The sequence below is a fragment of the Vigna unguiculata genome, chromosome 5 (genome assembly GCF_004118075.2).
Source record: "Vigna unguiculata cultivar IT97K-499-35 chromosome 5, ASM411807v1, whole genome shotgun sequence".
Lineage (NCBI taxonomy): Eukaryota > Viridiplantae > Streptophyta > Magnoliopsida > Fabales > Fabaceae > Vigna > Vigna unguiculata.
In genome coordinates this window covers 5,061,889-5,073,134 of record NC_040283.1, presented here as the reverse complement: position 1 = coordinate 5,073,134, position 11,246 = coordinate 5,061,889, and the positions used below count along the sequence as shown (strand labels likewise).

Here is an 11,246-nt window from a genome sequence, read left to right as displayed (position 1 = left end):
AATGGTTATGCGGTGTCAAATCAATCAAAATAAACTTATGACCGTTTGTTTTATCATTAAAAAAATCGAAATCAGTTTCATCCGTTGATACTTACAATCCGGAACTGAAATTAACTTCATTTAACTCTATTAAATTCATTTTCAAATGCAAAATCAGTTTCATTAGAGTCCAAAACAAACAAACAGTGTACTGACACGAATCACGATCACGAGCCGCACCGAGAACCATGGTCGAACAAAACGAAAAAAAAGAACCCAAGTTTATAAAGAAAAACATTTACTTGAATTAATATTATCTATGTAAAAGAGAAGAAACGGAACACCCCACCCCAACTAGCCCTAAGAATTTTCCCCATTCCCCTCGCATCAAACCTAAATCAAAAAAGAAAAATAAAATAAAATAAGAACCCTCCATTTCCCCCACCCCACCTCTAAAAATAAAATAAAAATCAAAACTTCAAAATCTCCTCCCAAAGGCAAAAACTACATCACAAATTAATCCAAAAAGTAAAAAAAAAAAATCACCTACTTCGCCTTCTATCGGCGGCGTACTGAGAGAGCGGCACCACCTCCTGCAGCGGCGTGGAGAGCGGCGTCGGGAGCGGGGAGTTGCGGCAAACGGGGCAGGTGCCTCTGAGTCTGAGCCAGGAATCGAGGCAGCAGAGGTGGAAGAAATGACGGCACTCGGGCATCATCCTCAGCATCTCCGAATCCTTGTACTCGCACAAACATATGGAGCACGTGTTGTTATTCCCGTTACTATTCCGCGCGTTGTCCCTGTCGAACTGGAACCTGGGGTAGGAATTAATCACGCTCTGGTCGAGCCCCAGCGCAACGCTGGCCTCCTCCTCCTCGTTGTCGTCCTCCGCCACGAAGATGACACGTGGCAGGACAACGCCGTCGGATGGATTGGCGGCGGCGGTGACGACGGCGGTTGTTTGGGTACGGTGTCGGGTGGCGCGGCAGCAGAGGTAGGAGGAGAGGAGGAGGGTGGAGAGGAGAAAGAGAAAAGCGAGGGCTATGGCGATGGAGTAGCCAAGGCCAAGGTGGGTGAAGTGAGGAGAGGGAATTGAAGGGGACATGGAGAAAGAGAAGGAAGAAAAAGAAGAAGAAGAGAAAAAGGAAGAAGAAGAAGAGAAAAGAGATTCTCCATTTGGGAAGGGTAAAGGGTGGGTGAGGGCTTCAGCTGCTGCATTTAATACTTTGTTTTATTTTTTTATTTTCTTCACAGACTCATCTCTCAGCAGAGGAGTTAGTCTGCATTAAATTCTGCGAGTGGAAGGGAGTTACTCATCACTCACATTATCTATCATACATCTTTTGACTTTCATTTCCTCAATTTCTTTTTTAATTTTTTCTTTAATACTCATTATTACATTATAAATCAATCCGATATTGCATTTGTCTTTTTGTAAAAAAAAATCAACAAAACTTATTACTTTTTAATAGGGATCACACTATAAATTTGTTTTATAGTATTAATGGATTATGAATACACTGTTTTTTCTAAAAATTATCATTCATATTTGCTTCTAAGGTAATTGTTAATTGTTCTTCAATTCTCGCAACTAGAGTTTTGGGAGGATATATTTGCAATGCAAAGTCCATGCACATACCATGTTTAACTGATGATTATGTTTTTTTGATGAACCAACATTGAATAGATCTCGAGTTTAAGTTGTCAATTCAAGCAATGGGGCAAAGTCGCATGTTTTTTGGTAGTTAAAATGTTAATTAAGTATGATAAAAACAAACCTTGTAATGAAAAATTATAAGTCTTATACAGTAATTATTTTTATTAATTTCTTTTTACTCCTTTATGATAACAATATGTTGGAAGTGTTTAATTAGAAAGAAGCGTGAGTTATTTTTTGTATTCATGTTGAAATGATATGAAAGAGGTGTCCAAAGAATATCCAACACATGAATGAACTCAAGAAATAACTTTTTTTAATTATGATATGGTTGAAAAGTGTAAACACAGCTTTGATATTTATCCCAAATTATCATGTCTAGAAAGTGTTGAACACATTGACAAATTATTGTGTAGAGGTGTCAATTTTCCCTAAGTTAGGACTTCGCCTTTCTCCACTTTGGTATTGGAGGTTGGTTCTTGGCATTGAAGGGAAACAGGGGAATAAACTACTTTCCATTACAAGACACTACTGTTTTGTTTTGGAGTCTGTTTTACTCTCTTGTCTTCTTTCCAAATTGGTAATCTTTTTTGTTTTAGTTTAATATTGGGATAATGGTGTGTGGGGTGTGAGGTTGTAACGTGAAGTTGCCAAAAGAAAAAGGTTTGGGATTGGGTGAAACCTTTGTTCGTGCGTGCTACAACTGAGAAAAAGGTTGATGTTGTGTTCTGGTGTCGTGGGGTGTAGAGAAAGTGAGTCTTGGAACAATTTGATTCACCTATTTGCATTGTTGTCAACAATGAAATCACCAAATCAAACTAGGCTCAGAGATTAAACAACACGGTTCAATATTTGATTCCCTGGATTTTGAAAAAAATAAGCAAATGCTTAACGGTAATCTTAGTGATCTTAAATCTATTAGACTTATTTATCGAATATAAATAAATGTAATTCCACCTTATAAATTAATTTTATAAAATTAAATTTTGTTTATTTAAAACAATAAAAGTCATTCGAAATATATTTTAATAAAATTTGTTGTTTATTTAACTCATTATGACATTTGTTATCGAGGTTGGAAATAAAAGAATAAAATTAATTCATATGAAATTTTATGTTGAAAGAGAAATTTAAAATTTAAAATTTTGGCCTTGACTTTGGTGGAGAATAAAAGCATCCTCTTTGGTGTGATATTCCCTTAGTACGTTTGAAATCAGAAAGAAAGAAATAAAGTCTGTCGTTATTTATTCTTCTTTGTGTAATTCGAAGAATTCATTAGCACAGTTGAACAGCCCAGGCGTTTCTTCCTACTAAAACATTAATAATAATATAAAATTGAATGGACCCAACCTGCTTTTAATAACGCATAATTATATATATATATATATATATATATATATATATATATATATATATATATATATATATATATATATATATATATATATATATTAAAAACACACACATACTGAAGAAATCGCATTGGGGGTTTCTCCTTTGAGCTGTACCAATTAATTTATTTTAAATTTAGTGTATATATATTTCAAAAAAAGATAAGTTATACCATCATTTTTATTTTAAAAATCATATATATGTTTTTAAACCATTAAAAATGCGGAACACATGTACATAAAACAAGTTATAAGTGGGGATGAATAAATGAATTTGAATTAATAGGAAAAAAATAGAAAGAAACATCATTTTTTTTTATTAATTAAGATTAACTTGTGCATAAGATAATATTTAGATCTCTTATCTAATTTCTCATCACTTTTCTAACACCACAAGAAAATTGTGTATTATCAACAAATGTAATTTATTGATAATAGAAAAAATTCGTTAGATTCTTCTTGACGTGGGTTCTTTATGTCTTACAATATGTTCATCTTTATATTCGGGTTAATGGTGATTTGGTTGGTTACTTTACTTGTGATAGAAAGGTTAGACATGAGATTCTCTCTCTCCTTTTCTTTTTGTTTTGCTGAGAAGGTTTTGAGTAGAGGCATTTTAGAACTTATTTCTAAGAAGCTTATGCGTCTCATGGTTGGTCCTCGGGGGATACAATTTTCTTCTCATACCTTCTATGCTAATGATACACTTTCTCTAGTTAATGAGTGAGTCCTACTAAAAGTTTCTTTTATACCACTATGCTTCTGCTTCTTTTGTTATCTATTGTAATCAAGGATCTTTTCCTTTTACACATTTGGGTGTGCCAATTTTTTTGGGAACTCCCAAGCCATATTTTTTCAACCTTTGGTTGATAAGATTCGTAATAAACTTGTTTCTTGGAAAGAGAAGTTGCTTAGTATGATGAAAAGAATTTAATTAGTAAATTTGGTAGTTGTTGGCTTATATTCTTGTAGATTTCGGTTTTACATATGACTTATTAAGCTTCTTCTTGAAGTGGAATAATAGATTCAAAATTTTGTTTAGACTAAAGATACACATAAATGGGAATTGCTCAATGTTGGTCCATCTTGTGTGGTTCTAAGTTGAATGGAGGTTTGTAGGTTACTAATATTCAATTGGAGAATAAGTCTATATACTATGTTTAGCTTGGGAGTTTTCTTATGACAAAATGATATGAACCAAACTCATGCATATTCAATTTCTTAAGTCTAAGTATCATAAATATATGTTCTTTAAATCATCGTCAATTTGACATGGTATTAAGAACACATATGATGTTGTTTCAAAAAATACCTTTTGGACACTAGGTAAGGATGATTGTATTGATCTTTGGAATGATCATTTGTGTTCTGACATTTGCATATCTAAATTGGCTAGAATTTCTTATTCGAACAGAGTAATATTATACTTTGTTGTTACTTCGACCCAGACAAGTACTCACTAAAACTTTCGATATTTTATTGTTAGTTTATGTGATTTTTCTTCTTTGATGGTTAATGTGGATGATAATGTGCCTAATTGGATTATGCATGATACTGGTGAGCTTTTTCAAATAGTTGGAAAAAAAATTTACTCTTTTAGTATGAAATGTGTGCATTGGGGAACTTGATTTGGTTGAATGAGGTGACACTAGTTAAAACTTTTGCTCTTTTGAAATTTTTGTGTGGTCGTTTATCTATTGATTTTGAAACAAAGGAATAGTTTTATGCTCTTGTATTCTTTGTGGGATAATAATGTTGAATCTTTCTCTCATTTGTTCTTTCATTGTTCTATTGTTATATGGTTGTGGGAATGGTTGAAGGAAGTTTTTCAAAATTTGCAGGTTTTTTTCTTTGGATTTGGTTGTTCAGTTTATGAAGTCTCTTTGTAGTTCTTTGGTTAAAGTGATTAAAGTGATTGCCATTAGTGCACCTATTTGGATGATTTGGAGGATGATAAATCATAATAGATTTTAGGATCCAATTGTGTTTCTTTTTGCTATTTTTCAAACTAAGGAGTTAATGCATATGTCTGAGAATAAAAGAAACATATGAGTAATATTATTTATGATTTCTTGGTGCTAAAATTTTTCAATATTCAAACTAGAGAGGGTATGGTGGTTTCATTTATGAACGTAATATGGTAAGTTCCATTTGCAAATTGACTTAAGGTGAATATTAATGGTACAACTCATGGTTGTGCTGATTTGACTTCATATCTGGTATTTTTAGAGGAAGTTAGGGTGACTATGCAGGTAGTTTTTCTGCTTTTTCAGGGGTACAAACTTCTATTTATGTTGAACTTATGAACCCATTTATGCTTTGGAACATGCTTAAAGGGATGCTTTTTACAGGCTTTGGTTAGAAAATGATTCTTCTTTAGGTTGTCATGCTTTTTTTTTGGATCAACAAGTGGTTCCTTAGAGTCTTGAAAAGAAATGGCTTCAATGCTTTCGTTTCTGTATACATATTCAACTAAAGTTTTTCATCTTTTTCGTGAAAAGATTCACTGTTCTAGTAAGTTAGCTATTTTAGCTTTTATTCATAAAGAACAATCTAAATGATATAATGTTTTACCTTTATGTATTTATTTAGATTTTTTTTTTATAATAGATATAGTTTATCTATGTTTCATGAAGTAGGAATTTTATCATAAGTTTGATGTAATCCCGTAATTTATATTGCTTTATTTTCTTTTTCTCTTTTTAATAATTGTTAACATTATAACAAATGATTGATGACCCCATTCTTTTCAACAAGTGAAACCAATATTCAAAATAACTGCATTCAAAACCCTTTTCTCCACTTGTATTGGTGTTGTATAATCATGGTTTACAATATTAAATGCATACAAGCTAACCATCCTGGATCAGATCATTGTTTTAAGTTAAACTAAGCAATTGAGGGGGTGAGGTTAATAAATTGAATTTGTTATAGTTGCTCACTTGTTTATGTACATGTGTTCCGCATTTTTAGTATCATGTCATTGAACAATGATAAAAAAAAGTACGTAATTTTTGGATACTCAATTATAATAACTCCGACATGGAAACATACTTCGTGCATAAGTTATCACATTTTGAAATTTGCAAAATATGTTTGTATATTTATGATTATGATCTCTTAATTTTAAAAATGGTTTCATTTATGATTTTAATAACACTATATATGGCAGGTAGTAAACACAATGTATATTCTTATATCAGAAGCAGAAAAATATGAATAGTAAATGAAATAAGTAATATAGATATATAATTCAAACTTTTGAATATAGAAAGTCAGAAACATACCTTCAAAAACTTAAAATAATAAACTACTCACTCTCAAATATCAAATTTTTGGTTAATTATAAGTTATGTGAAGTTAGTGGGGTATTTTTTATCGGTAATGTATCTCATTCAATAAAAAAACTTTTGAATAAGAAAAGTTTATTGAGTGAACAATAATCATCAATAATTACTCATGAAAGCAGTTTCCATTTTGTGGGAACCATTGGAATGTTGAATAATGGAAGAGTTGTTATTCTCGTATCATACCAAACATCTACTGTCTCGTCTTTTTCATTATAATTTTTAGTTACTATAAAATAAATAATTGTTAATTTCAGTTTTCGTAACTTTTAATTTTTAATTTAAAAATACCATTTTGGTTCCTTTTTAAGTGTATTAAAATTATTTATTTAATTGAATTTTCTTATTTCCAAAATTTGAAATTATTATCTTTAATTTTTAATATTTATTTTAGATGTTTATATTATCTCTAGGACCTATGAATTAGGATAATGATATAATGCTTCAGTTTTTTGACCTAAATTTTACCCGCCTACGTGGCATGGATTATTTAATATTTTTTAAATCTTATAGTAATTGGAGGCAGCATCCCATGTTTTTTTGCATGGTGTGCACGCGTGCTCAATTGGGGAAACATTTTAAAAAAATAAACTACGTTGGTTCGGTTTTCCCTTGTTCTTCTTTCGCAATGTTCTTCTTCCACAAGATTACACAGACACAAAGCTTTTTCTTCCCCAAGAGCTTTTTCTTCCCCAAAAGCCTCTTCTTCCACAAAGGTTGCTGTTGTGGATATTTGGTGTGGTTAGCAGTCGAAGCAGAGAGCGGACTTCTCGAGAGTGGTTTGGGTTGTTGGATGCGGTTGGTTCGCCGGAAATTGGTGGGTATCGTTTGGCGCATTGCTTGGCCACAGTCTTGCTTAGCGCTGAATTTGTATACATTTTATTACTCTTGTACATTTTTTATTTGTTGCCATGGAAGTTGGTGCATTGTGTTATTTATGTGTGACAAACAATTAAGTCTTGTATGTTTTTTGTAGTTATTTGCTCCAATTGTCCATGATGATCATTGGTGGTGCTACTGTGTGAACCTTAAGACCATGGAATTTTTTGTGTTTGATTCCCTTGGACATAATAGAAAGAACCGCACAAGGATATACAACTATATTGTAAGTAGAAATTCTATATGTTTATTACATTTTTTTTGTTATATTGTTTCCCATAATATGTCCAACTTATATTGCAGGCGCGTAACATGGAATTGTTTTTGTCTATGTTATTAAACTGTGAATCAGACAAGAAGCCATCTTTTAACGTGCAATCTGTGGACACTCCAATTCAACCTAACGGGTAACTTCTTACATTTTATTTGTTCAATGAGTGGAATTTAGCACACCTTAATGAGGTCTGAATATACTATTATATTTGTTAATTTTTTTTTTTTTGCTTATTTGATTTTGCAGTCATGATTGTGGGGTCCTCGTATTAAAATTTATAGAGACGTGAGATGGTGTAAGCAAATTTGATGGCAAAGTCATGCCTGACTACAATACTGTAAGTTTACCTATATAATATGTTTTCTTGTTTTTAGTGTTTCTTTGAAGATTACATTTGGTAACATTATCATGATGTTCTTTTTAGGAGGTGCTGCAATTAATTAGGCAGAAATTCGTTTGTGATTGGGTTTTACATGAAGATAATGTCCACTGCGATGACGTTATTCAGCACTATGATCTGCTCATGAAAAAAATAGTTGTTGTAAATGTAGAAGTTTGTGGTTTTTCATACAACATAATTCTGTGATTGTATTGTTTTGGATACTAAGGTTATAAATTTGGGCATACCTTTGATGGAATGCAATAACAAGCTTTTTGATAAATGGGATGTATATAATTGTAGATATGTATAGTTAGAATGAAGTAGACGCAGAAAATGAATGTACTTATTGTATATTTTGTTTGGAAACTTGGATGAAATAGAAACTGATACTTGCACAGTAATATATATGCCATATTAATACATTTGAATTTGATTGGAAACTGTTATTTGACTTGCAATGTGTTCTGCAGTATTTGAACTAAAAATGTCACTGAAAAAGCCACTTATGTAGGCACAATAATATATATAGTTGAATCATTTGTTAGAGTTAATATGTAGTTTGTACATTGACAGGTTTTTTGATGATTTAATGGTAATCTAACCATTTGAATGTGAATGTCATTGATGGCAAACGAAATTTGTTGTGAAAACAGACCTCAAAGAGAGTTGCAGTATACCTTATACTATATGTATACTTCAAAAGAACAGTTATATAGGGTGAACAATATACTTAATTTTAGGAAGACAAATGTTAATTTTTGATTGTATTAAATTTTAGTTCATTCATTGACAGAGGTTTACTGATGAATGGTCGTTGATGAAATTATTTGGATGTCTTTTGCATTGTGTCCAAACTAGTTTTTATGTAAAAAGACACTTGAAAACTAGTTCCAGTACTGCTCGTACAAAAACTAGACTTGAAAAAGACACTTATTCACTTAGAAAAGTACAGTTCATTCTAGTACCACAAATGTTGGTTATATTTTCTATCTTCATTTACACTTACTTCTTTAAGTTGTTTACTGATGATTCACGTTAATAAAATTATTTAGATGTCTTTTGCATAGTGTCCAAACCAGTTTTTATGTAAAAAGACACTTGAAAACCAATTCCAGTACTACTCGTACCAAAACTAGACTTGAAAAAGACACTTATTCACTTAGAAAAGTATAGTTCATTCTAGTACCACAAATGTTGTTTTTTTTTTCTATCTCCAATTCCACTTACTTCTTTCAATTGTTTGCTTATGATTCACGTTGATGGAATTATTTAGATGTCTTTTGCATTGTGTCCAAACCAGTTTTTATGTAAAAAGAAAGACATTTCAAAACCAATTATAGTACTGCTCGTACCAAAACTAGACTTGAAAAAGACACTTATTGAAGAAGAAAAGTACAGTTCATTCTAGTACCACAAATATTGGTTATTTTTTCTATCTTCAATTCCACTTAATTCTTTCAGTTGTTTGTTGATGATTCACATTGATGAAATTATTTGGATGTCTTTTGCATTGTGTCCAAACCAGTTTTTATGTAAAAAGACACTTGAAAACCAGTTTCAGTACTGCTCGTACCAAATCTAGACTTCAAAAAGACACTTATTCATTTAGAAAAGTACAGTTCATTTTAATACCACAAGGAATACATATAATTTAAAACATCATTATAGTTGTTTAAAATTAAAGTAGGACCTCATTCACCACAAAACACAAATATCAGATTTAACAAAAAACTTTAACATACATAACATCACATCTAATTGTTTGAACATCATAGTTACTCATCACACAAACATTTGTTGACAAAGACTGTAATGAATTCATTGGCATCAACATGATCCACTTCAAAGAGCACATGATCTCCTTCTTTCAATTGATGTTCATTGCAAAATTCCTTCCAACCCTTCTCAATCTTGGTGGAGCGGGGTGAATCTGAAATTAAAAGTTTGCATACTACAACACTATTAGGACCACTAAGAACGACCTGATTGATATGCTTGCTCCTGATCAAGGTAGCAAATTTGGTGTTAAGGTCCTGATTGGCAAAAAACATAACAAAATTTTCAGTTTCCCAATTAATGTGAGGTTAACATTTGGTTAATGAAAATAGAAAACTTGAAAATGACATATACCAGATGAGACCCTCGACTTTGATATTTGGTCAACCTCACACAAAAGATTGTGTCATGAAACTCAGTGGCGGCATGGCGCAAATACCTTTGCATGCTAAGTTCAGTACATGTCCCTCGAAACATAGTGATTTCAAAATGACCTTAACTGTCGAAACGCTTCTTCTTCGAAAGCATTCGTACATTCGAAGCATTTTTGCTTACACAAACCCGTTCACATTTCCAATTAACACTTCGCAACAACATTTAGGATTGAGAGAGCATCGATTTGGGGAACAACAACACATAAAAATGGCATTTCAATCGGGGAACAAGAACATACGACAATAGAGTTTCATTTGGGGAAGAACAACACAAAAATATGGGATTGCAATCGGGAAAGTAAAACATACCAAATTGGCCATTGATTTGGAGAAGAACAACAGCAAAATTAGGGCTTGCAATTGTGGACGAAGCTGCAGCAGTGATTAGCACCGATTGTGGAGGAAGTTGCAACAGCCACAAAGCCCGCCTCTGTTTTCCTTTCCCAAAACCGCACTCTCTATTTTTCCAAAACTGCAGTCTTCACTTGTTTTTTCTCAGTTTTCCTGTGCCAGCGCGTGACCTACAAACCATTCATAACCTCACGCGTTAGTTCTCTTACAAAACATTAAAATAACCCATGCCACTTAGACAGGTAAAATTTGAGTCTCAGTTTTCAAAAGATTAACCAGAGACCCACTTGGAGATATATTATAGCACCAAGTTCAATTATTGTAAAAAAATAAGTGTTTTAATAAAGGTTGAATTAAATTTTTATTACCTGTAGATATGAGTATTTATAATTAAATTTTCATTAAAAAAATTTGATAATTGAATGTTTAAAATACTATTTTCATCTACATAGTTTATTATTTTCATTTTAATCTCATATACATTTTTTTTTTACTTTCACACTTTCACCCATGCAAGAGAAGCATGGTAAAAGTTTTAAGAATGTATAAAGCCATGGGCTCGAAAAGCCACCAAAGAAAGTCCGTGAAGGCATGATTTGTTACTAAATCTTACAAAATTTTACTTCATATCCCTTTAATTTATGAAACAATATAATGTTATACTAAAAACTTCATTCACAGTGAGATTAGGAAATATGTGCACATAATTACCAAACAGCGACCGACCGTACGAGTGGAACTCAAGTCAGATTTTAAAAGGTTTTTCTTCGATATTTTA

The 11,246-nt window shown here is 32.0% G+C and overlaps 2 protein-coding genes across 2 annotated transcripts; one reads left to right on the top strand and one right to left on the bottom strand.

Moving 5' to 3' along the window:
- Positions 1-260: 260 nt before the first annotated feature.
- LOC114185625 (RING-H2 finger protein ATL67-like) lies at positions 261-1,282 on the bottom strand. Its single transcript, XM_028073466.1, has one exon. It carries the CDS (start codon positions 1,080-1,082, stop codon positions 522-524), a length of 561 nt encoding a protein of 186 aa, XP_027929267.1. The 5' UTR covers positions 1,083-1,282; the 3' UTR covers positions 261-521.
- Positions 1,283-7,000: 5,718 nt separating this feature from the next.
- LOC114182936 lies at positions 7,001-7,814 on the top strand. Its single transcript, XM_028069747.1, has 4 exons — positions 7,001-7,189; positions 7,349-7,477; positions 7,555-7,658; positions 7,772-7,814. Exons 1-4 carry the CDS (start codon positions 7,001-7,003, stop codon positions 7,812-7,814), a joined length of 465 nt encoding a protein of 154 aa, XP_027925548.1.
- Positions 7,815-11,246: the final 3,432 nt, after the last annotated feature.

Excerpts from the sequence above, each read along its gene's own strand:
- LOC114185625 (XM_028073466.1), bottom strand. The coding sequence starts at position 1,082 with ATGTCCCCTTCAATTCCCTCTCCTCACTTCACCCACCTTGGCCTTGGC.
- LOC114182936 (XM_028069747.1), top strand. The coding sequence starts at position 7,001 with ATGTTCTTCTTCCACAAGATTACACAGACACAAAGCTTTTTCTTCCCC. Across the intron at positions 7,190-7,348 it reads GGTTGGTTCGCCGGAAATTG|TTATTTGCTCCAATTGTCCA; the intron begins GTGGGTATCGTT and ends TGTTTTTTGTAG. Across the intron at positions 7,659-7,771 it reads ACTCCAATTCAACCTAACGG|TCATGATTGTGGGGTCCTCG; the intron begins GTAACTTCTTAC and ends TTGATTTTGCAG.